Source organism: Ambystoma mexicanum, chromosome 11 (genome assembly GCF_040938575.1).
Source record: "Ambystoma mexicanum isolate Mex_15411 chromosome 11, UKY_AmexF1_1, whole genome shotgun sequence".
Taxonomy (NCBI): Eukaryota; Metazoa; Chordata; class Amphibia; order Caudata; family Ambystomatidae; genus Ambystoma; species Ambystoma mexicanum.
This window is the reverse complement of record NC_090934.1, coordinates 38,481,149-38,505,775: the sequence shown is the minus strand read 5'-3', so window position 1 is coordinate 38,505,775 and position 24,627 is coordinate 38,481,149. Positions and strand designations below refer to the sequence as shown.

General features: G+C 49.9%; 1 protein-coding gene across 1 annotated transcript in view; it reads left to right on the top strand.

Moving 5' to 3' along the window:
• The window catches only part of KPNA6 (karyopherin subunit alpha 6), a 625,915-nt gene that overhangs the window by 455,893 nt on the left and 145,395 nt on the right, over positions 1-24,627 (top strand). Inside the window, exon 9 of the mRNA XM_069622491.1 lies at positions 6,694-6,857. Coding sequence (XP_069478592.1) covers positions 6,694-6,857 — 164 coding nt within the window. The remainder of the gene's footprint in view (positions 1-6,693; positions 6,858-24,627) is intronic.

Sequence of the window (24,627 nt, the reverse complement as noted above, 5' to 3'; positions counted from 1 at the left end):
TTATGCAGTCTGGCCCAAATTGTTCCCTAGTCTTCGACTTCAATTTCTTTTCCCAGGTCCATTTCCCATTCAAGCATGTATCTTTCTTTTTTAGAGGGGTCTGCTCTATCTAGGAGTCGGTAAAAGGCCGAGGTTCTGCCTTTGCTGGTAGGGGTTGTTAGAGATAGTTCCAATGCTGTTAATTCTCTGGAGCATTTCTCCCTGGTTACCCTGTGGGACAGCCAGTGACGGATTCGGGCATAGTGGAATCTTTCCCGTTCATCCACCCCGAATTTTGTTTTGCACCTCTCAAATGAAATGGGTGCTCCTGCTTCCAGGAAATCGCTAGTCTTTTATAAGCCACCTTCTGTCCAGGTTTGGAAGCTGTGCTGCGACATGCCTGGGGAACATTCAGGGTTATTCCAGATGGGAGTTGGGGGCCCAGAGATCTGCGGATGCCCAATTTTCGGGCTGCTGCCTTCCAGCAGCAAACTGTTATCGTTGCCAGTAGTGGTGCGCTGTTTGCTTGTGGTTTTATGGTTGGTAGGTGTGGGAGGGCTGAGGGTGCTACCGGACACCAAGCTGCTTCGAGTTGTCCATTTCGGTGTGTCTGTCTCTTGAGCCCATGTGAATGCGTGAGACAGTTGCGCTGCTAGAGTGTATCTGGCCAGGTCGGGTACTCCCAAACCTCCCTGTGGTATCCCCCCTCATCATTATTCGTTTGGCGGTGCGAGGTTCCCCCTGCCCCATACAAATGCTTGGATTTTCTTTTGTAGGGCTGCCAGGGCTGGGCCCGGGATATGGATTGGGAGTGCTGTGCAATGGTACAGCCATCTGGGGATTAAATTCATCTTGATGGCAGTGATCCGACCGAACCAGGATATTTCCTGGGGCTTTCACCTTTTGAGATCATTTTGGAGTTCTCTAATCCATTGCGGGAAGTTGCTTGAATACAAGCATAATGGGTCTTTGGGGATGTGTACCCCGAGATAATCAATTGCACCTGTCGACCATGGGATCGGCATTAGGGGGCTGAGAGAGTCTTTCTTGTCTGGAGAGTAACAGCTAAGGCTGTGGATTTGGACAGATTTACTGTGAACCCTGACAGGGCCCCGAATTCTGAAATCTCATCCCATAGGGTGCCCAAGGACCTTTGCCAGGTTTGTTGCTGTTATTAGGACATCGTCCGCATATATAGCTATTTTATATTCATGGCCTCCCACGGATAACCCACTTATTCTAGCGTTCTGCCTAATTCTTGCTGCGAAAGGCTCCATAGATAGAGCAAAGATTAGGGGTGAAAGTGGACATCCCTGTCTAGTGCCCCTGGATACGTGGATTATGCCGGTCCTGGTGCCATTAACCCGCAACTGTGTGGTGGGAGATTGATAGTTAGCCATTACCCATGTGATAAAATTTGGGCCAAAGCCAAAGTGCTTGAGGACTGCCCGGATATACCCCAATCTACCAGATTAAAGGCTTTGTGTGCGTCTAAAGATGTGACGCCATTCCTACCTTCAGTTTGTGAGCGCTTGAAGGGAATCCCATTTGATCTTGATCAATTAGGGTTGATAGGATCGGACCCAGCCTTCCGGCCAGTACTTTGGCAGAAATCTTCCCATCATTATTCAGGAGTGAGATTGGACGGTAGGAGGCGGCTAGTTCGGGCTCTTTCCCAGGTTTATGCAGCAGTACTGTGAGCGATTCTGCCTTTGACCCTGTGATCAACCTTGAGGATAGGAAAGAGTTAAATAAGGCTGTCATCTGAGGCGCTAGGATTCTGGTGTATTTTTTATAGAATTTTGCAGATAAACCGTCAGGGCCCGGAGCGGCAGGTTTGAGAGTTTTAATAGCTTCCATGATTTCTTCGGTGGAGATGGGTGATTCTAGGGCTTCCAACGGGGATGTTCCTCGGGAGGATGTGGTACGCAGATATTCTGGCAGATTGTCTAGTGCTGTGGGTTTCCTGGACATGATAGATTTATGGTGAGTCATCAGTTCTTCGATTTTTTTTTTTTTGTTTTGTTTTTGTTTTCTGCCTCAGAGTAGTGCGGTTTTCCGTCTTCCCCTCTTAGTTTGAGAATATTGTTTCGGCTGCGGATTTTTTTAAAATTTTGCGCTAGCACTTTGTGTGCCTTGTTCCCTTTGCTGTAATCGAACTGCTTTGTAAATGCTAAGGATTTAGCTGTGCGATCGGCACAATGCATTTCAAGTGCTGTTTTAGCTTTCCTCAGGGCTCCCTCCGTTTTTCTGGAGCTGTGTGATTTCAGTTGGTCCCTTAATTTATTTACCTTTTCCTCCAGCTTGGCTGCCATGATATTCCAGACTCTTCTCTGTTCCGCTCCAGCACTGATTAGTGTGCCTCTGATGACTGCTTTCATGGCATCCCAGATGACGTTGATGGGGGAGTTCTCCGACGTGTTTTCCTTGAAATAGTTGGAGATTGTTTCTTCAGTTTCCGATCTGATACATTCGTCCAGTAGCAATGAGTCGTTGATTTTCCAGTGTCTTTGAACAGGATGCTTTTGGCCTGAGATGGCTAGTTTAGCAGATACTGGGGCGTGATCAGATATCAGGCAGGTGTGGATTTCTGCGTTATTAAGACATGGGAACAAGACACCAGATATTAGTATAAGATCTATCTTGAGAAGCCTTTATGCACACAGGAGTAGTGAGTGTAGTCTCTTGAGGTGCCATTGAATAACCTCTATGCGTCGACAGATTCGGTTTATCTGAGCAGTCTGGCTATTGACAGTGCTTGTGCAAAGTCTGTGTTTGTGGAGGGCAAAGATTTATCCAATTGTGGGTTTTGCATGCAATTTAAAATCTTCACTCATGATCAGGTGGCCTTTGCGAAAAGATAGGATGGTCGGTATTAGGTTTGAGATGAAGTTGGCTTGGGATGTGTTGGGGCCATAAATTGAGACGATGGTAATAGGGAGCTCTTCGAAAAGGCCCTTAAGAAGGAGGAAGCGACCTTCCGGGTCTCTCCTTATGGTGATTTTTGACAGTGGGACTCTTTCACTTTGTAGAATTGCCACTCCTCTTTTCTTCTTTCCGGAGGAGGCAAAATATGCTCTTTTTTTTATACCTACTGAATCTCACCCGGTGTTCGTCTTCCTGCAACAGGTGAGTTTCTTGGAGAAGTACGATGTCTCCCGATAATTGTCCCAATCTGTGTTCTACTGATTTGCGCTTTCTTGGCAAAGTCAGGCCTTGGACATTCCATGTGAGGATTACTATCTCACTTGTATCAGACATCGATTTTTAATTTTGCGTTGGGTGTGCCTCGATCCATCTCCCCCCACCGGGACCGAGAGGCTGCTAGGAATGCGAGCTTGCTGCGTTAGTCTAGTGAAAGCATAGTTGCTGTTGCGTCATGCTACGCTGTTGTGTGAGGCCGGAACCAGGTGGGTCCGGTGCTCCCATCCATGGGCTGTCGTCCTGCTGCCACTGGGAAACAGTATCACGCAATATTATCCCCATATATATGGTCGCCGTAAATAATATAGCCAGGAAAAGGTCGCAGTGATATTATATGGGTGACCATATATATGGGGACAGGGGCAAAAAAAACATTTTTTTAAAAAGAAAAAAAAAGTTGGGGGTTGTCCCCCGCATGTTCCATGCAATAATGTCGCCACAAAAAACTGTCATTTTTCGGCGATATTTTTGCATGGCAAGATTTTTGTGGTGACATTATTACATGGAACCTGGGAAACTGGTAGCACCAAAGCGCTTGACGTTGGCCAACTGGGCCGCTGAAATGGAGTATGTTGGAGCTCAAACATTTCGCCCGCACTGTTGGAGTGTTTATGTACATTTCTCTGAGGACTTCATCCTTGTAAGGAACTTGACTCATTGTGAACTGTGTGATGCACATCACCTTTAGATTGTTGACCTGAGAAGGTCGTTAGCACAAGACTCGAGTGCCAGGACTCTTCGGTGTTATCACTGATTGGTCATCCCGGATTGTTGTCTTTCTTAGGGGGGGCCCCGGAGTCTGCGCTGCCTGCCGGTTTTTGACCACTCCTATGGAAGGCTTTCCCCAGGGGAGGTGGTTCGGTTCTTCTGATTCCGACTCCCCGTCCGATCTTCTGAGGCCCATGAATTTTGGTGAGTGAATTTGCTTCAGGGCCCCTTCCCGCTTGAATTTGACCGAGGTCGGGAATCCCCATTGATACAGGATCTTTCTTTCGCGTAACCAGTCCGTTAATGGTCGTATGATTTTCCGCTTTTGGAGAGTGGAGGCAGCTAAGTCTTGATAGAGTGAAATTGTGGATCCCTGGAAGGTGATCTGGCGCATTTGCCTCGCCTCGCGCATGATTTCCTCCTTCACTTGAAAAAAATGGATTCTGACTAGGACATCTGGGGTGAATGTAAACTCTCGGGGAGGGTCTGTGTACCTGGTCCATCTCCAGGGGCGCGCTGTCCGGGAGTGTGATTATGAATTGAAGTAGGTTTGAGACGTAACCTTTTAGTTCTGCGTCTGGAATGGAGGATGGGATCCCTCGAAGGCGAAGGTTATTCCTCCGAGACCGGTTCTCTGCATCCTCCTGTTTTGCTTCTAGGAGGTTGCATCTTGCCTCTAAGGCTGTAATCCTGTCCCTGTCCTGTTCGTCTTCAAATCTTTGGGCACAGACCTCGGATTCAAGCTCGGCCGTTCAGCGTTCTACTTCTCCCACCCGCTTATCCAGGAAGCTGATTTTCTTTGTGACCTCTGTTGTGCTTTTTTAGATTTCTTTGGTCAGAGCTGACAGTAGGTCTTGTAAATCGGCTTTGGTGACCGTTTGGGAGGGGCATTGGAATGATGCAGGTGCATGGGGTTGTTGGAGGGGTCTTCTAGAGGGTCCCCTTTTCTGGATCTTTCAGCAGATGAGTTGGCCATTAAGGAGACAATATCTGCCTTTTTAGATGCCTTGCCGCTTTTTGACATTTTGACACTGCTGGGTCTCTGTGGCAGGCCTTTCTGCTTGGAGTTTCTGGTTCCGCTCCGCCAGGGGAGAGCTTGGGAGTCCTCTTGGAGTACCTGCCCCGTCGGGCTCGGCCTAGGGAGCTCGACTGTCGAGAGGGGACTGTGGATATGTTTTGCTGCCCTTCTCTGATTATGGTGGGTCTCGGCGGACCATTTGATGGACCCCGGTGAGAGGGGGAGGTGAGGATGAGTGCCCGGTGGATGAGGCTTGAGGGTGTAACTGAGAACAAGTGGGGTGGCCCAGCAGCACATGATGGTGGGGTTCGGGAGCCCGTATAGCGTAAGGCTTCAGAATATGATGGACTCAGGCGGGTTCCCCCTGCCCCTCCCCACTTCTCACCTCAAGGGGCCTGGTCTGGTGTGCTTTCCAGGGGGAGCGGGGACCCCGTGCTACCCCACGAGACTTGGAATTATCAGGCCCAGTATGCTGCGAGCCAGAAATGCAATGGACTAGGAATAGGCAGGCTGGTGGGGGGTACTCTGCTCTCGGCGGCCTGCCGGGATGTGTACCCAGCTGGACTCCGGTTGCGCCGCCCAGAAGATGCAGGATATGGGCTGTGGCGGGATCCTCCGCCAGGAGCTGGTGTTTAGGTGGGCAGACGGGTCACAGCCGCCGGGACGACAGCTGGAGGAGAGAGGCTGAGAAGCTCCAGGCGTGAGCCCACGGAGCACGCCTCCCTCCGCTCGCAGCCCCGCCCGGGGGGGACCAGCTCCAGCCAGTCCGCCTTCAAGGGGAGCGGCAGATGATCAAACCCCCATGCAGGCCGGGGGGGGAGGAGCGCGGAGGTCAGGTGCAAGAGCCGGGTTGGGGAGGCCCCCCCGGGCCTGAGATTCTCATCGGCCCTGGAGCAGTCTCTGTTGGAGGCAGCGCAGTCCGCCGATGCCGCACCGCCTTTGCTCGATCCCAGAGCTGTACGAGGCGTTGGATAGTGGTAGCAGGCGCAGGCTTATGGGTGAGGTGCTGGGTGAGCCAGTGCGGGATGGTTTGCTGGGAGCGCTAGGCGGCTTCGTCTGCTTTAGCGTGCCTGCCCCTCCCCCTCGTGGAGGCACTTCGCTGTGTTGTCTCGCGGCTGCCATCTTGATCTCGAGCGGGTCCCGTCTGAAAGAACTTGCCGAAACTCGGCAAATCGGCAACGGTGCGGGGACCCGCTCGAGCGACAGCCGCAGCGCAGCTTCATACATGGAGCATTTCAGTTTCGCCTCATAACGGGGTCTGGAAGCGGCGGTGGCAGTAACGGTGCTATGGGCCATGCAGGAGCTCCTAGGAAGCCATGCCACTCGTGGCAGCTCCGAGCCACGCCCCCTGCCAATTTGTATTTTAAGAAACCAGTGTACATCATGTCCTCTAAGAGTCTGTGTCCTTTTGACTCGCCACACTATGCATCTTCTCGAGCAGGAGTTTGAGACTTGCTGTTTAGAAAGAGTCATGTCTTCCTATGTTGGAGAGTCCTAGCCTATGAATCTTTAAATCACCAATGCTGGATGTCTACATTTACAGGTAAGAAACATGGGTTCTATTGCTCGGCATGTTTTTCTTGCTGCTTCTCAACTGTTTCTTCTCTCCCATGCCAGTGTCCTTTTCATTCGCTGCTGCTCAGGTTATCTCATCCTCTGCTACATCTTCCTTTCTTTTCTGTCTGTAAGACATGGTCTCTTCCCCTTTGTCCCTCTGTTTGCATATTCTCTCCCTTCTGTGTGTCACATCTTTTAATTCACTATTCATGTGTCTTTTCCGGCAGGTCTCTCCATGTTTGCCTGTGCTATCCCGGTTGCTGTTCAGCAGTGATCCTGACCTGCTGGCCGATGCTTGCTGGGCACTATCCTACCTCTCAGATGGGCCGAATGATAAAATCCAAGCAGTTATTGACTCTGGAGTCTGCAGAAGACTGGTGGAGTTACTAATGTAAGTGCACCTATGTGGTTCTTTGGGTGTCGGGGTTGGCTGAAGATGATCTTGCCCTAGTTGACGGTATGCTGAGCTTGAGCTGATGGGGCATTGCTTAACTGCACCACTGTTTGTTTTTTCTGTGCAGAATGCATGCTACACTGGGCAAAGGGATCTTTTTATTTCTCCAGCATTGGGTCTGAATTCACATGCTCATGAATATTCCTTGTCAGGCCGGGACTCCTCGGTAAAAGAAAAAACAGTTTCACTTACCAAACTGTCTCTCCTGTAAACCAATCCCTGAGCTCTGGGTCATACTGCCACCGGCCAATGACTGCCCTCTCCCTAAGCCCCTCCTCTGGCAGCCATATTCAGATATTTACCACACGTTCAAGTGTTGGAAGTCCTCGTATTTTGCTCCGAGAGCATTTCTACGTTTTCCTGCTTTTTTTAATTAAAAGTTTCTTTCGAAGGGATTGTGTCCTCCGACGTATTCCTCATCTTAGATATCTCCTTCCAGCTCTGCTGGCCTCGGAAAATATTTCTCTAGAGGGCGCTGCGCGTCGACGTCCACGGTTACGACACACCCAGTGACTATCCCCAGGTCCTGTATGACGATGGCTTCGAGATTGTCGAGCAGAATCCCAATTCTGTCGAGGTCATCGAGGCCTCTGCCTTTTTTTTCGACGCCACGCTCGAAGCCTTCGGCGTCGACGACATCGACATTTTCGAGGCCGATTAGGACAAGTTCGGCACCCTCTGCCTTGGAAATGGGGTTTACACCCTATGAGTTCAGAACAATTGAGAACTATGTCCTCAATTATGGAAGAGGGTGAATTGTCTGAACAGGAAGACACATTTGAGTTGCAGGGACCTGTAACCCCAATTAGAGAGGAATTTTCCTCTGAAGAACGCAGGTTAAAGGATCTTCATGATTCCTTACATGAGGCAAGTGGGTTAGACACTTCCCCTGAGGTAGAGTTTGCTAGGCCAGACCCGGGGGAGCATGCTGAAACCCCCTATAGAGCCTTAATGGCCAGGATCACAGAGTTTATGGGGTGGTCTGCACCTTCACAATCTTTCCAACAAGATGACCTCATGGATATTCTTGACAAAGGCCCACAGGAGGATCCTGTGGTGCCTTTTCATAAATCTCTTCAGAGGAAGATTATGACGAACTGGGAAACCCCAGATGTCCCGGCAGTAAATAAAAAACTGTCTACAAAATACAGGGTATCCTCTACAGACCCGGAGTTTTTGTCAAAACACCCATCCCCAGAAAGTCTGGTGGTACAGGCAGCATCTTCTACCGATGTCGAGACGGCTTATCCTACCGTCCCACAGGACAGGGACGATAAAAAATATGATGCTATGGCAAAGAAAGTTTTTTCGGCATGTAGCATGGCGTTAAAATCTGTGAATGCTACTTGCACCCTTGCTAGATTCAGCCATACACTTTGGGAGTGTGCTTCTACAGCGGCTGACTGCATCCCGGAGGGAGAAGAAAGGGAGGCGTTCCTGAATATCATACAGGACGGTAAAGACGCTATGTGCGAAACCCTCCAGACGGGCATTGATTCAGCTGACAGTATCAGCAGAGCAATGGCGGCAAGTACAACAACCAGGAGATTCGCTTGGTTGAGAAAGTCTGGTTTGCCCCAGATGTGCAAGCCAGGCTCTTGAACATGCCATTCGATGGCTCTTCTTTGTTCGGGAAAAAGGCGGATGACAGTTTAGAGAAACTGCAAACTTCAAAAGCAGCAGCAAAATCCCTAGGTGCTGCAATCCGTCAGACACCTTTTCGTCCCACAGGAACCTCTGTGAGGGGCAAGTCCTTTTGCTTCTACGCTGCATTCGGAAGAGGTAGAGGACGACCGGCTCAAAGGGGACAAAGAAGAACTACCCGAGGTGGACGGGGTAGATATTCAAAAGCCGCAGCAACAGCAGGTGCCTCTTTACCATCGGCATCTGCATCAGCCGCCCCAAAACCACTCTGAGGACTTCCCTCACAGGACACCTGTAGGAGGCAGGTTGACTCAACATCTGGCGGTATGGCAGGCTATCACGTCAGATGCTTGGGCATTGGAAACAGTTGCCCAAGGTTACTGCCTGCCTTTCCTATGCATACCTCAGAGTCATCCACCGGGGATCAGCTCTCAGAAAGCTCCAGATCCGCTCCTCTTGCAGGAAATTTTGGACCTGCTAGAGAAAGGTGCCATAGAACCGGTACCTGTAGCGGAGAGGAACAAGGGCTGGTACTCCCCTTACTTTCTCATTCCAAAGAAAGACGGAGGACTGAGACCCATCTTGGACTTGCGAGAATTGAACAAATTCCTCAGGAAAGACAAATTCAAGATGGTCACTCTTTCTCAGATCCTCCAGGGCCTTCAGTTCCAGGACTGGTTGGTATCTCTGGACCTTCAGGACGCTTATTTCCATGTGCCTATCCATCTCAAACACAGGAAATACCTGAGGTTCGCAATTGGCAACTCTCACTATCAATTTCGAGTGCTGCCATTTGGGCTGACCTCCGCCCCAAGGGTCTTCACCAAGTTAATGTCGGTAGTGGCGGCAAGTCTAAGGAGGGAAGGGATTCACGTCTACCCCTACCTGGACGATTGGTTGATCAGGGCTGTTTCTTTGGAACAAGCTCAGATCCAGCTAAATCACGTGTGCCACTCCCTTCACAAACTGGGCTTCTCCCTCAATTTAAAGAAGTCACAAATGATACCATCGCAGAGACTCCAGTTCATAGGAGCGATCCTGGACACTTCCCTGGGAAAAGCCTCGCCACCAGAGGCGAGGGCTCAAGATATTCTACAGATGGTTCCCAAGTTCCAAGATGCCCAACATCTCCCAGCCTTCGACTTTTTGAGGTTGCTAGGCCTCATGGCATCCTGCATTTTCCTAGTGCCAGAGGCTCGCCTGAGAATGCGATCCCTCCAGTGGGCACTGAGGACTCTGTGTTCACAATTCTCAGGAATCTTCTTCAGGTTCCCGACAGGGTGGCTCGAGACCTTCAGTGGTGGGCCTGTCAGGAGAACATTTTTGGCAACCCTGGCCGGAGATAACAGTAGTCACGGATGCCTCACTAACGGGGTGGGGAGCCCACGCCAACGACTTGACCATCAGCGGTCGTTGGTCTCCATCGGATGTCCAGACTACATATCAACCGGTTAGAGCTGAGAGCCATCAGACTTGCGCTGAAAAACGTCCTGATAATGACGGACAACACGGTGGCCATGCATTACCTCAACAAAAGAGGAGGCGTAGGATCACTACCCCTGTGCAGAGAGGCGATGCAGCTCTGGTTTTGGGCAATCCAAGAAGGAATCTCTCTATCGGCAGTTCACCTAGCCGGAGAGAAGAACTTGACAGCGGACGCTCTGAGCAGGCAGAGCACAGTCTCCCACGAGTGGGAGCTAGCTCAGGAAGTCCTTCAAGAGATCTTCGCCCTTTGGGGAACCCCTCAGGTGGATCTGTTCGCCACCAGCCTCAACAGGAAATGCGATCTGTTCTGCTCAAGGGAATTTCCCCCGAGAGGAGCTCTGGGAGACGCGTTCATAGTGGACTGGGAGTTTCCGCTTCTGTACGCGTTCCCACCGATCCCTGTCATTCCTCAAATGATCAGGAGGTTGAGAAGATTCCAGAAAACCATGATTTTAATTGCCCCGGATTGGGCCAGGAGAACATGGTACCCGGACCTTCTAGACTCGTCCATCTGCCCTCCAATTCGACTTCCACTCAGAGAGAACCTACTCTCACAGAAGGGAGGTCAGGTTCTCCTTCCAGACATCAAAACCCTCAACCTTCACGCTTGGCTTCTGAAAGGCTGAGGTACAAGGATTAGGACCTCCCTGATGATGTTATGGAGGTGTTGCTTTCGGCAAGGAGGCCAGCAACAAAGTCTTTATACCGCTGCCATTGGAACAGATTTTGCAGCTGGTGTAGAGAACAGAATATCGACCCTTTTTCATGTGGTACACCAATGGTTTTGTCCTTCCTACTATATTTGGCGAATTCAGGCCTTCAAGTTGACACCATTAAGGGCTATCTCGCAGCGCTATCCATCTTTAAGCGCACTGCGGAAGAACCATCCTATTTCAAGTTACCCTTGGTAATACAGTTTCTAAAGGGGTTAGCCAATGTTTATCCCCCAAGACCATTCCAAGTTCCCCTATGGGATTTAAACTTAGTCCTAACTTTCCTGATGGGCACACCTTTCAAACCACTCCATTCTTGTTCGTTAAGATTCCTTACCCTTAAAACTGTTGTATTAATAGCACTTACATCTGCTAGAAGGGTGAGCGAATTACAAGCTCTTTCTTGTAAACCCCCTCACACAATCTTTCACAAAGACAAAGTTGTCCTGCAAGTGAAGCCTAATTTCCTCCCAAAGGTGGTTTCTGAATTCCATATCACTCAGAAGATTACCCTACCATCTTTCTATCCTCCTCCTCATCCGGGGAAAGAGGAAGAGAGGTTACACAGGCTAGACCCTAGAAGGGCTTTAAGTTTTTACATCAGTAGACTAGCCAGGATAAGACAGGCAGACCAGCTGTTTGTAGGTTACACAGGTCACAAGCTGGGGTTACCAATAACTCAGCAGACCATTTCCAGATGGATCATTCTAGCCATTCTGGAATGTTATAAACTGGCAGGGAAAGAGCCCCCTCAAAACCTTAGGGCTCATTCGACCAGAGGTATTGCAGCTTCATCGGCCCTCAAGAGGTGTGCCGGTTAAAGACATCTGCGCGGCCGCTACATGGTCGTCTGTCCATACCTTTACACGATTTTACATCTTGGATTCCTCCTCCAGTCAAGAGACTAGGTTTGGAAGGGCTGTACTGCATTCTATTCATCAATAGAAGACAGCGTGAAGTCAGTACTCCCTTCTCCAATGATAGAATACTGCTATGGGAGCCTATCTAAGATGAGGAATACGTCGGAGGACACAATCCTTTCGAAGACCAAGTTACTTCTTAGCTTGTAACGTTCTTTCGACGGGATGTTCCTCCGACGTATTCCTCATCGACCCTCCCATCCATCCCCGCAGTTCTACTTCCCTTGTTGTTGCAGCTTACGCTCCTTCAGGGTGATTAGTCTAGTCCAGAAAGAATTATTGTGGGCTACAAAACGGAACTGAGCAACGGACGCTGCGTGCGGCCTTTATAGGCAGGATGACGTCTACGTCGATACGGCGGCTGTCGAGGGACATCGACTCGGAGGACGTCGACGCGCAGCGCCCTCTAGAGAAAAATTTTCCGAGGCCAGCAGAGCTGGAAGGAGATATCTAAGATGAGGAATACGGCGGAGGAACATCCCGTCGAAAGAACGTTACAAGGTAAGAAGTAACTTGTTCATTTTTGTCAAATGGAGCCTGTGTGCTCCTAGTTCCTTTGACCGGCAAGCAAGGATCAATTTGTCAGTGTCTTTCAACACCCCTCAAGGGCAAGAATCGTCAAGAGTTTCATCGAACATTCCAGAAGGCCATTGGCCCTACACAATACGCCGGACCATGTCGGAGAAGGAAGGAGGCTCCCTCTTCCAGCTCTGCTCCAGCTGCGGATTGAGGAACGTTTTTGTGGAGGACAAACACTCCCAGTGCCTCTGTCTACATACGGACCACAATGAAACAGATTGTGAATTCTGCCTTGGGTTCTCCAAGCGCACCATCAAGGATCGTCACAGTAGGTTGGCAGTGTGGCTCAACGCCAAGGCCCTCTCTTATCTCCCCCCCCCCCGTGCGGCAGGCAGGGGCATGCCTCACCCAGGACCGGCCGGTCCGAGGAGCATGCTTCTAAGGTCTTTGAGGGCGTTCCATCCGTGGGAGCCCGAGACAAGGCCAAGCACTGTCGGTCCAATTCCGTTTGGGTCGCCGCGCAACCAGGTCCGGCAACGGGCAGGGTGCGTTTGTCATCCCCATCAGCCTCTATCTCCAGTCATTGCTCCAGCTCCTCCACAAAGAGGAAATCTGCTAACCCAGGGAAACTGCGAGAGATCTGGATAAGACCGGGGCGCAGCAAAAGGTGTCCGACCTGCCCCTGAAGGCCCAGGTGGTCCAGACAGTCATCCTCGACAATCGGGCTGGTGGCGGCTGCCCTTTCAAAGAAAAAAGGAGCTGACCCGGTCCAGGGGACCCCAGCTGCACCACCGAGTGGCCTTGCCCCTGAGGCGGGAGGCCTCAGCCAAACCGGTGGGGAAAACGCTGGTGAAGAGGATGCCATCCCTGAGCCCGAGACCGACCCCGCCTGGATGCAAAAAAGGGGGTGGTGGGGGAGTGGAGGTCTCGCCATGCTCCAGGGCACTGATATTTCTTCCTCGGATGAGGAGGACCTGGTGTCTGTTCACACAGTCCCGGACGACGGTGGAAACGCTGAGTAGGACGACAGCGGAAATGCAGAGGACGACTATGGCAGATGTTTGGCAGAATTGCATGCAGTACCCTCTGGGACCACCACATACAATTAGGACTACAGGTGTAAGCAAAACCAACCTTTTGGTACAAGTCTGTACCACAGCTTGTGGTAGCGAGCTGAGCAGCCAGGCTTATCTCAAGAGGGAATGTGACCAGTACAAGGATGTTACACAGAGGTTTTACAATCACAATGTTAATGTTAAAGGATATTTGTACCGCGCACTATCACCACCAGAGTGGTCCCCTGGTGCTCTGGAGGCTCTGAAAAGGGAGAGTGGGTGAGTTAGTGGAAATGAGCTGGAAAAGTGAAAGATAACAGTGATGTGCTGTTGGCAGCCTCAGCTCGGTGGGTCAGTTGACTGGGTTTGGGGTGTTTTACGGTTGGTAGTCGTGTGCTGTTCAAGTCTATGTGCGGTTTGTTTTGTTGTAGCAGTGTAGTGAACTTTGTGCTGTTTGCTGCGTATAAGGTTTGTGGTTGCGTTTGGTTAGAGCTTGAGAGGTGTATGCAGAGGAATTAAATTGTTAGTGGATTGGTCAGTTGGCATTGCTGTTCCTGCAATCATGTCTAGGAGTGGTGCCTGCTGTCATTCACTATTCCATCTAAGTGTGGCACATGCTGACATTCACATTTCCATCTATCTGTGACGCAAGCCAAGGTCAAGACTTCCAACTAAGTGTGGTGCATGCTAACAATCATAATCCCGTTTAGATGGACGCAATCTAAGGTTAGGAATTCCAACCAAGTCTGGCAAATGCTAACATTCACATTCCTGTCTAGATGCGACGCAGGCTAAAGATCAGAGATCCATCTAAGTGAGGCAAAAGCTAACATTGTTACTCCTGTCCAAATGCGATGCATGTTAATCATCACATTTCTCGGTAGGTGTGGCACTCGTTAACATTGGCAAGTACATTAATATATAATGCAAGGCAATAATTACAGTCCGGTCATGGATACATTTGGGCTGGTGGTCACAAATCTCTCTAAGTGTGCATGTAAAGGTAAGGTAGAGTGGTGGGGGCTTTCTGGAGTAGAGTAATTGCTCTACACCCCACCCATGCCACACTTAGTTTTGTTGTTGTCTGTTGGTTGCTGGCTTCACTGGCTTCCCTTGCAGACACTTGCAGACATCCTCTGGAGCCGCCACCGGAGGCAGTTCAAGTAGACCACTCAAGGTTTCTTGGTAAAACACTTATTAATTTATTACACAATCATTTAGAAAACATTCACTAGAAGGAGGCAACTTAATATTATACACAAAAATACTTCAATATCAAACCAATAAGTTTCTGAGTAAATTAGGTTCCCCTGCAATAGGAGCCAAATGGCATTTCAGTTACTTTGAATGGGAGTAAAAAGGCACAAGTTAATAGAATAGATCACAAATACTTTCTTAGGCAGTGCAAATAGTTTCAGTTCAATAGAGGACTCGATTCAGCTCAATAGGCCTGGGCCAAAGTCACTGACTTGCCGAACAGTCAGCCAGCCAATCACGCCAGACTGCATTTGGGTCTTCTAGGAGACTAAGTAAAGGGAGTTTCGGGCACCTCCCTCACTTCCTGTCGACCCCAGACACTCAGACGGCAGAGGCGGTCTTCAGTCCTGAAGCCCGCCAAAGGCATAGAAACGAAGGGACCAAACCTGGTTTGGCACGCAGAGACAAACTCTAGAAGGACCTTTCCAAAAAGAAATGGCAAAAAAAAGACCGGGACCTGTTTAAACATATGGGCTTAAGGCGCCATCTTGAAAAACATGGCTCCCGCTATTTTTAGCTACCGGTGTTCAGGAAAAATCATGGTAGTTATAAAACCACTGCCACCTGCCATTTCGCTAGGAAAGGGTAGCATTTGACTGCTACATGAGTTTCTAGACACAGGGGATATTGATATTTTATTTCTATCGCCCTCATACACAAGTGTTTCAGAGCGCCACAAGGCAAGAGAAGGAACAGGGGAGAACAAAAACCACGATCTTACTAGGCCCAGTGACATTGAGAACATGCAATTGCAGGGTAGAGGGAGAAGGGGGAGAAGTGCATGGAAGGGGGAACAAAAGGAGAGTGTGGAGTGAGAAGGAAAAAACAAAAATAATAAAATAAATAAAAAGGCAAAAAACAATGGGAGTGCAGCCAGCAAGTGGCAAGTGCTGGGTTTATGGCAGCAGGCCATGTAGGTCTGAAAGTGCAGGAAGAAAAGGGGAGGGCTGTATGGGTACAGATACAGACCCCAGTGCAGGGGGTGGCCCGGAGGCAGTGCTTGAGGATGGCAAGATGAGCAGGTACCTGGGCCCGGAGGACAGAGGGTGGCCAGGTGCATGGTGCCGAGGGAGAGTAGAATCAACAGGGTATAGGGGAGGAGAAGGCAGAAGCAAAGAGGAAGGTTTTGAAGTGCTTCCGGAACCGGAAATGGTTCTCAAGTTTTAGAGTGGCAGGGAGGCTGTTCCAGAGGGAGGCACCAGCCGAAGACAGAGATCTACCCCCAGCTCGTTTCTTTGAGAAACTACTGACCCTGAGGGTGTTAGAGGTAGAGGAGCAGAGTGCTCGAGATGGGAGCTATTTGTGGAGGGATAGCTGAAGGTATGTTGGACCCAGGCCCCAGAAAGTCTTGTGGACAATGCAGATGGTTTTGGATTTAGTACTTGCATCCACTGGGAGCCAATGGAGAGATTTCAGAGCTGGAGAGATACGATCCCAGGGCCTGAGGCCAAGGACAATTCTCGCAGTCCTGGATAAGTTGTAAAGGGCGGAGAGTAGAGGCAGGTAGATTAAGAAAGAGGCTGTTGCAATAGTCCAACTTGGAGAGAACCAGAGCTTGGGAGACAGTGAGCTTCTGAGGAAATGAGAGGAAAGGAAGAATACCTCCGAGGAGGTGCAGTAGGATGTTTGACTTACTAGGTAACATCTCCAGCACTCTATAGGAAGATGGTGTGTGCTGGGTCTAGGGAACTTAAAAAGACTAGTAAAGAGAGTTTAACCTTAGATTCTCTGGGAAACAATAGTTTATCCCAGAGAAAGTATTTAAACCTTTGGGGAGTCTAAAAAGACATACCTGTGTCACTGCACTGAGGGTGCTGTGTAACACACATGAGAAGATGCCTATGGAGTTATCTTACAACTCCATAATCAAAGAACACAAGAGTAAAACACACATCAAAATACACGAAAGAGTGGGAAAAAAGGCTCACACTCTTTCCAGGTAAAGAAAAGCAATTCCTCATAATCCAGCAAAGTTGCTGGGGGTCTCTAAGGTGAAGGGAATTCACACATTTATGAGAATTCTCCCTAATAGCGGAAACACAGAGGGGTGTGACGATGACGGCAGGAATAACTTTGTGGGCGCTGGTACATATTGCTGGACATCCTCGCAACACTACACACCCTGTTGTCGGAGAGCAAGAAGAGGATGCCGTCTGTGGCATCAGGCAATGGAAGAGAAATCGACCCCCTATGCCACCTTGTCTACTACTACACATGCCACCCACCCCCTGCCATGGTGACGGACACGGCGAACACTGAGGATGGCAGCGTTTCTCAACTGCTGAGGGCTTCTCCCCCAGATGAAATGGGATCATTCCACACCATGGTAGCCCGCACGTCTGAGCAATTGCAGTTGACGCCAGACGAGACCAAGAAGGAAGGGTTCCTTTACCAACGGCGTGAGGCCAAGAGGAACACCATTCTGGCAGTGCCTCTCCTAAGTGACGTTTGGGATGAGGACCTGATGCTTATGCGAAACTCAGCAACATCCCCGGTGAAGAGGGATAGGCTGGAGAAGAAGTACTGGGTGCCGGAGTCCGCACCCAAGTGCTTACAGTCGCAGCCCTCCCCGGACTCGGTGATCTCGGCGGCTGCGAGGAAGAAGTCTAAGCCCTCATCTTCAGCCTCCGTTCCACCGGGCAGCAAGGGTAGAAAGGGCATCTAGTTGGCAACGACAGTCAAGGCAGCAAATGCGCTTGCAATCCTGGCCTGATACGACAGGGAGCTGTGGTATGGCCCTGCTGCTGGAATTTCTTCCCGACGACGAGCAGGTCGAGGCGCTTGAGATCCTCCAGAAGGACGAGGTGGCATCAGACCATGCCAGCACTGTGGCCCTGGACATAGCGGACACAGGGTTCTGACAGATGGGGAACGGTATCTGTCTCCGTCGTTGTGGCTGGTTGAAGGCCCCCAACTTCCGTCAAGAGGTCCAGACGAGGGTGCTGGACATGGCCTTCGACAGGGACAACCTCTTTGGTAAAGCTGTCGACGAATCGTTGCAGGCCATTTAGATGGAGACTGGCTGTCGGTCCTTTAGTGCCTCAGGCAGCAAATCAAGCAGATTGTCGAAAGGGTTTGGCGGAGGATCCTCCTTGTAACGTCAACCCTCCCGGTCCAAGACCGAAGAGGCCTACAGAGGCCGCTCCAAGGTGTTCAGAGGTGGCCAACGTCGCTCCCAAGGCGGCATGCAGGCCCGAAGTAAGATTGAACCGGCCAGGACGTCATGACCCCACACATGCACCCCGATTGGAGGCCGGCTGGCGGGCTTTTGTCAGCGAGTAAGAAAAGATCTCCACCAACCGATGGGTGCTGGACGCTGTCGCCCACGGCCACACTTTAGAGTTCCAGCAGAAGTGTCCGTGGATACCACAGGTGGCCCGGCACGAGCAGCACATCCCTCAGCTTCTGCAGGAAGTACGGGGCCATGCTAAAAAAGGGGGTGCTAGAGCTGGTTCCAAAGCGGCTTTGGGGCTCTGGAGTCTGCTCCAGATACTTCTTGGTAAAGAAGTTCGGGAGCTGGAGGCCCATTCTAGACCTGCTGCGCCTCAACAAATACCTCAAGTCTCAGAAATGCAGGATGGCCACCTTGCAGCATGTGCTTGGCCAACTGGAGGAAGGAGACATGTGTTCCCGTACCTCGACGACTGGCTGTTCCGCGCCAAGTCAAGGGAAGTAGCCATCAAACACACGTAGTGGACCGTCCCGCTGCTGATGGATCTGGGGTTCTCCATGAACTGTCTAAAGTCCTGCTTGATTCCATCACAGAACACGCTGGGGTCCAGGCTCAACACTCCCCTGCCTGTTGGCCCCCTAGGAGGAAAGGATAGCCGCTGTGCTGGGCAAGGTGCAACGACTGACACTGAAGACCGCCACGGTACAGACCATCATGATGTCGTCATGCATTTACCTGGTAAGACTCTGCAGGTTGCGGATGCGACCCCTTCAGGAATTCCTGGACACACGTTGTATCCATGTGTCCGGAAGCTTTGCAGACAAGATTGCTCTCGGCGAGGAGTTCTGTCGAGCGATAAGGTGGTGGGGCGTGCGCTCCAATATCGCCTGGGGCACGGACTTCCAGAGCCCCCCGCACCAGGAGACGGCCACCACAGACACTTCCCTGGAGCACTGTGGAGCCCACACCATATGTCGCCAGGCCAGAGGCCTGTGGCGTGCTGAGGAGAGGGATCTCCACATCAATGTCCTGGAGCAGCAGGCCGTGTTCTGGGTCCTCAAGTCGTTCGTTCCGTCCCTCAGCTTGTCGACATGGTCACGGATCTGCTCACCGGGGAAGGAGGCACAATCCTGCATCACAACCCATGATTGCTGAACCTGAAGGCTTGGCTCCTTTAGCCTTAGTTCGGAGGGTACGAGCTGCTGGTGGACTGCAGGGAGGTCCTTGCCAAGACCAGAGCGTTGTAAGTGCTACGGGCACAAGTGGAAACGTTTCGCAACATGGTGGCGGATGCAGACGATCAACCCTCTGAGGGTCTCAGCTCTGCAGGTTCTTCTGTGCTTGTTGTCATTGGCAAAGGCAGGGCTGGCGGACGCCTCTATCAAGGTGGATCTGGCGGCTATCTCCCGCTACACCACGTCTCCAGGATGGTCGTCTTTGGTCCCACCGTCTAATCAAGGAGTCCATCAAAGGACCGTTTCGATTGTTCTGCCCCAACATGGTGCTGATGAGACTCATGGGGGGCCCTTCGAGCCTATGCATCAGGCCCCTCTCATGTTCCTTTTGTGGAAGACTGCTTGTCTCGTGGCCATCACCTCTGCCAGCAGGCTAGGTGAGATCCAGGCCCTTTCCTGCAAACAGCCTGATCTGACTTTTCACGACATGAGGGTGGTGCTTTTTCCTACTCTCTCGTGTATTTTTCTTTGATTTGAACCCTGGGTTTCTTTTATTTTTTGTTTTGGAGCCTGACAAACTAACTCCATAGGCATCATCTTTTTGTATTGTGACACACAACACCCTCAGTGCTGTGTCACAGAGATGTCCTTTGGATGTCTGCTACGGTTTATATACCTTCTCCTGGTTAAACTATTTCCAAGAGTAGTAAAGGGAAATTGCCTTAACTTACCTTTTTTCTCTTTGTAGACTCAGCACACAATATCTTAAATAGTGCTGGAGGGGTTACATAGTATCCCCTTTATCTATTTTCTCATGTAACATTTGTATGTTACCCTTTCTACAATTAAAGGCTGGTGGCAGTGGTTTATTTTTCCTACCAATTGTGCGTTTTTACTGCAGGCTGAATCCTCAGCTGCAGTATTGCACCTATGGGTGCACATTTTGTTAAAATGTCCCTGGTCTTCTTTTGTCGCCATTTCTTGTTGGAAAGGTCGTTCTTGAGATTTACTCTGCGTGCAAAACAAGGTTTGGTCCCTTGGTTCGGATTGTCTTTGGCGGGGATTCACTGGTGAAGCCCGCCTCTGGATCCAGTGTGTCTGGCGGGGCAGAAAACGAGGGAGGTTCCCGATACTCCCTGTGCTTAGTCTCCTTGGTTACAGGAATGCACCCAAAGGTGATTGGCCGGCTGGCTGTCCTTGGAGGACAGCCGCCAAGCTGTGAGAGTGGCAGCTAGGTTGCGAACGAATGGGAGAAACTTGTATGAAAGGCGAGGTCTTTTGCAAGGAAGGCAGAATCGACCACTGGACGAAGGAACCGATTAAGAAACTGGAAGAGAAGCTTGCTGCACCCTACTGGACCGTTGGTTTGCGCAGTGAAACCCTGCTGCAGTGCTGAAGCTCTGAATTTCTAATCATCTAGAGAAGCCGGAAAAGACTACTTCTTCCCTTAGGTTGGTGGGACCAATCCGCCCCAAGACTATCTTGCCTGGAACCCCTCTCTCTGCCGGCTGTACTTCTTTGCTGCTGCAGGAACCGAATGCCAGGGGAGGGGAACATCAGGACGAGTGCATCGCCTTTAAGCCAGACCCGAGCTCCAGGAAGTTCCTCCGGACTACCTCGAAGCAGGACTTACCAACCCTGAGCCACCTCAACAGAGTGCTGGACCCCAGAAGCAAGGAAAGTCCACAAGATGTCCGAGAACCGCGGTGGTGCTATTTGCGAGTAGCTGAAACCGCAAATTGCCGCTGTTCTGGAGTGTGCCCATTGCTGCCGCCGACCTTCAAACCGTAGTGCAGGAGTCCCCACATGTCCTTGTTAGGCAGAATCCTGTGCAGTGCCCTTAGGGACCATTACACACAATTAAGACTACAGGTGGCAATACAAGTTTTACCTTTGGTACAAGCCTGTACTAAATTATAGTGGTAGCAGTAGCAGAGCAGCCAGGCTTATCTCAGGAGTATATGAGCAGTAGCAGAGATTACACAAAGGGACCACAATTACTTTGACTCAAGCAAACACTGACTCAAGGTTTCAGGTAAAAAATAGAAGTAAATTTATTTTTAAACCATCAGTTATAAACGCAACACCTCAATTAAACTTTAAACAAAACCACAAGTTAAATATACTACAACTAACCAATTCACTTTGTACAGTAAGTCTCAAGGTAAGTACCCTGTGTTTGAATGAACCGGTGTTATGAACAAAACACGATACCGCAGATACGGTTGCGATCACTTTTTGACAGTTCAGTCTACTAAATAAGCGCGTATCCGTGACATGAAATGCTACCGGGGTAAAAACACACTTAGCACCTGAGATACCCAGAGGGAGTTGGAGGAAAAAAATCACAGGCAATATTTAGTTTAGGCAGGCAGTATCGAGAAACACTCCAACAGCAGTTCAAAAGTGAAAGGGTGGAGCCAGGTTTAGATGACACCGGATGCCTGTGCCGAAGATCACATCGTTAGACAGTTCACGATTCCGTATAGCCCAAGAGTACTTGAATATTGTCAATTTTCGGAAGCAAAAGTGATAAGGAGGGAAGACAAGCCTTGGAGATGAAGAAAAGGGGTTCACCCAGTTTCCTCGCGTAGAACACAGTACCTTATTTCCACGATGCAGCTGGAGCACTGGCAATTGTTCCTGTTGGTTTCCCGCAGACCCACGATTCCAGGAGCTTCATTGTGAAGGAGGACGTCTGAAGGGGGTCTGCACCACACAGGGATGAAGCCGGCAGCAGCGACAACGAAAAGGTGTGCTCCTTAAAAACAGGAGAGGCTCAGCAGGTGGTTATCCGGACCACTACAGCAGTGTGCAGCGATTTCGACCACGGCGGAGATCTCTGGTTGAAGGTGAGCTGGTTATCCCCAACAGGCTCAAGGGAAGAAGACTCCGGACTGGATCTTCTCTTAGTCGTCAAAGGGTAGATAGCTCAGGACTTCACCGGGATGGGGTAGTTGCAGCAGCCGTCTTTCTCTTCGGTTCCTTGTAGTTCCAGAGGCGACTCTGACTTCTAGCCCAAGAGACCTGCCTTTTATGCGCAAAACCCCCATTCACACAGCCTGGCTGTCGATCACGCAGCAGGGGGCTTGTCCAGTCGGGACAACCATCTCAGCCAATCATGGCAAAGTGCAACTTGGGTTTCCTAGGATAGCTTGTGCAGGGGGTGACTACACCCCTCCCTCACATTCAGCCCACCTAGACACCCAGGCGCCTTGAGGAGGGCTTCTCTGCAGAAGCCCGCCAAAAAGACTGTGAACAAAGAAGGCGAACCTAGTTTGCCGCGCAAAGTAAAACACAAGAAGGACTTTAACAAAAAGAAATGGCGAATAAACCCAACCGGAGCCAACAGAAAGACGATTTGGTCAAGCGGGTTTATGTTCGAGGCTAATATAATAGCCAAGAACAGTGCCACGTTTATCTAATATAATCGCGGTAGAAAGGTTAGGGTAGATGCCGCTGCCACCAGCCAAGTCTAGATGTTAAAAGAGCAACACAAGGCTCAGGGAGGTACAAACAGAAAAGGGGTACAGATTAGCCCTTTCCAGTACTCCATGTAAAATGGGGTGTACTGGGACTGTGGTAAAAATGACTATGTAAAGTAAATGGCAACTTTACCTTTCTCTGGGGGACAGTAGTCAGCCCCAGCGAAATGGAGTCAGAGGGAAGTGTAAAGGACAACCCCTGGGTTACTACACTAAAGGTGCGTTGTAACCCGTACAAGAACAGGGGCATCTGGAGTGATGTGCTCCAGTGCCCAAGATCACAAAGTGAGTAAAAACACATAGGCCAAAACACATCTAAGAGTGGAAAACATGTACACTCTTACCAGGTGGAAAAAATAAACTCCAGAAATCCAGCAAAGCTGCTGGGGAACCCACTAGGTGAGGGAAATTAGCCCTATAAGGAGAATTCTCCCTAACACTCCTCCTTGTCTCCATGACTGAGCCCCAGGAACAGCAGGACCTGCAGAACTACAACAGGAACAGAAGCCAGCTGGAACCTTTTCTTCATACTCAAGGTACTGGGGAACTACTTACCTCTTGTTGTGTGTAGCTTGCTTGCTCTCACTTGAGACTTGCATTTGCTGCCTTTTGCAGAGTTGCTTGCATCTTTCCTTCTCACAAGCCTTCCAGCTTTGCTTTGTGGCCCAACAGTGATTATTTTTGCTACAAAACTCTTTAATATTGTGCAAGCCTTTTGTGCTATCTTCAAGAAGTGTCTCAGCTCCCCTAGACTTTGATCAATTGACATTGGCTGGCCTGGCTCCCTGAAGACTCTTCTTACCCTCTGACTTTGTGTTTAACTGTCCCTCCAAAAAGTCATACATACCTTACTTGTATAGCTGGGAACGGTTAACCTATATTTCATCAGGGGATTGAAAAAGTGCTTACCTGTTTGAGAATCTTGTTAACCTTTGTTTCCATCCCTAAACATTTCCTTTTTTTGCCATAACTTCAGTAGTGCCTTTAAGTGTAAAAAGTGATATATTAATGTCCCCAATGTCCTAGCAATTGAAGTCACCTCAGGGTGTAGGGAAGTGTCTGTGTGCCATCCCAAAAGGGTATCTGCTTACTTAACTGAAGGAGTGTATTTTTGAAGTGTATTTTATTGTTGCTAATTGCTCCCCTTCTAAAGAAGGCTGATTTTAAGACTGACTGTTAAATTAATAAATAATTATTTCATCGGGAAACCTTGAGTAGAAGTGTTATTTGAATACCTGTCACTGTGAATCTCTGTTAAAACCCTCCAGCTCACATTTTCTCTTGAGAAGTCTGGCTGCTCAGTCACTCTACCTACTTGTGTATTACAGACCTATACCAAAGGATGGGTTGCCCATTGCCATGAGGACAAGGCTGGTGTAGTCTCTCAGAGGGTTACTGCATACAATCTTGCCCAACAGTGCGCTGAGGTTCTATGTGGCACGCACAAAGAGTTTCCGGAAGACATCTGAACTGGTCCTGTGAACCATGGGAAGGCCTTGTCCAAGGCTTCCATCTCCAGGTAGCTCTTCGGCTGCATCAGACACTCACCGGTTGACAAACAGACCGCTGCCCGGCCGTCCGTGAGTCCATTCCACCAGAGCGATCGCTGCGACGACATTGTTCCTGTCTGGTGTGCCCCTGCTGGACATCTGCAGGGCTGCTACGTGGAGGTCTACGCACACCTTCACAAGATTCTACTGCGTCGACAGGGATTCCACAGAGTACACCTGTTCGCTTGACGGTGAGCCTGTTCCGGAGATGAGAGCAATTGCTTCTGTTGAGCCTTGCCACCTCCCGTGGTTGTGTAATGTTGTACTGCTATGTATTAGTTAATCATGAGCATGTGAATCCATGCCACGTGCCATGCTATGGGTCTGGCATGGATTCACATGTAAACCCTGCCTTCTACCCCTCTGCTGCTCTTCATGGTCATACTGCCACTTTACGTGCTACCAAATCTGACGATGGCTGCCAGAGGAGGGGCTTCGGGAGAGGGCATTCAATGGCTGGTGGCAGTATAACACAGAGCTCTGTGATTGGTTTATAGGAGAAAGACAGTTTGTAAGTGAAACAGATTATTTTTTTTACTGAGGATTCCCAGCCTAACGAGGGGGAATATTCATGAGCATGTGAATCCCTGCCATACCCATGCTGGAAAACAATAGTTACAGGTAAATAACTTGTTCTGTAATGCCCACTATGTCAAAATATGGCCTAAATAGCATTCATTGGCAAGCTGTTTGTGGTGTACACAGAAAAGGAAACTATCTCCATTTCCCTAT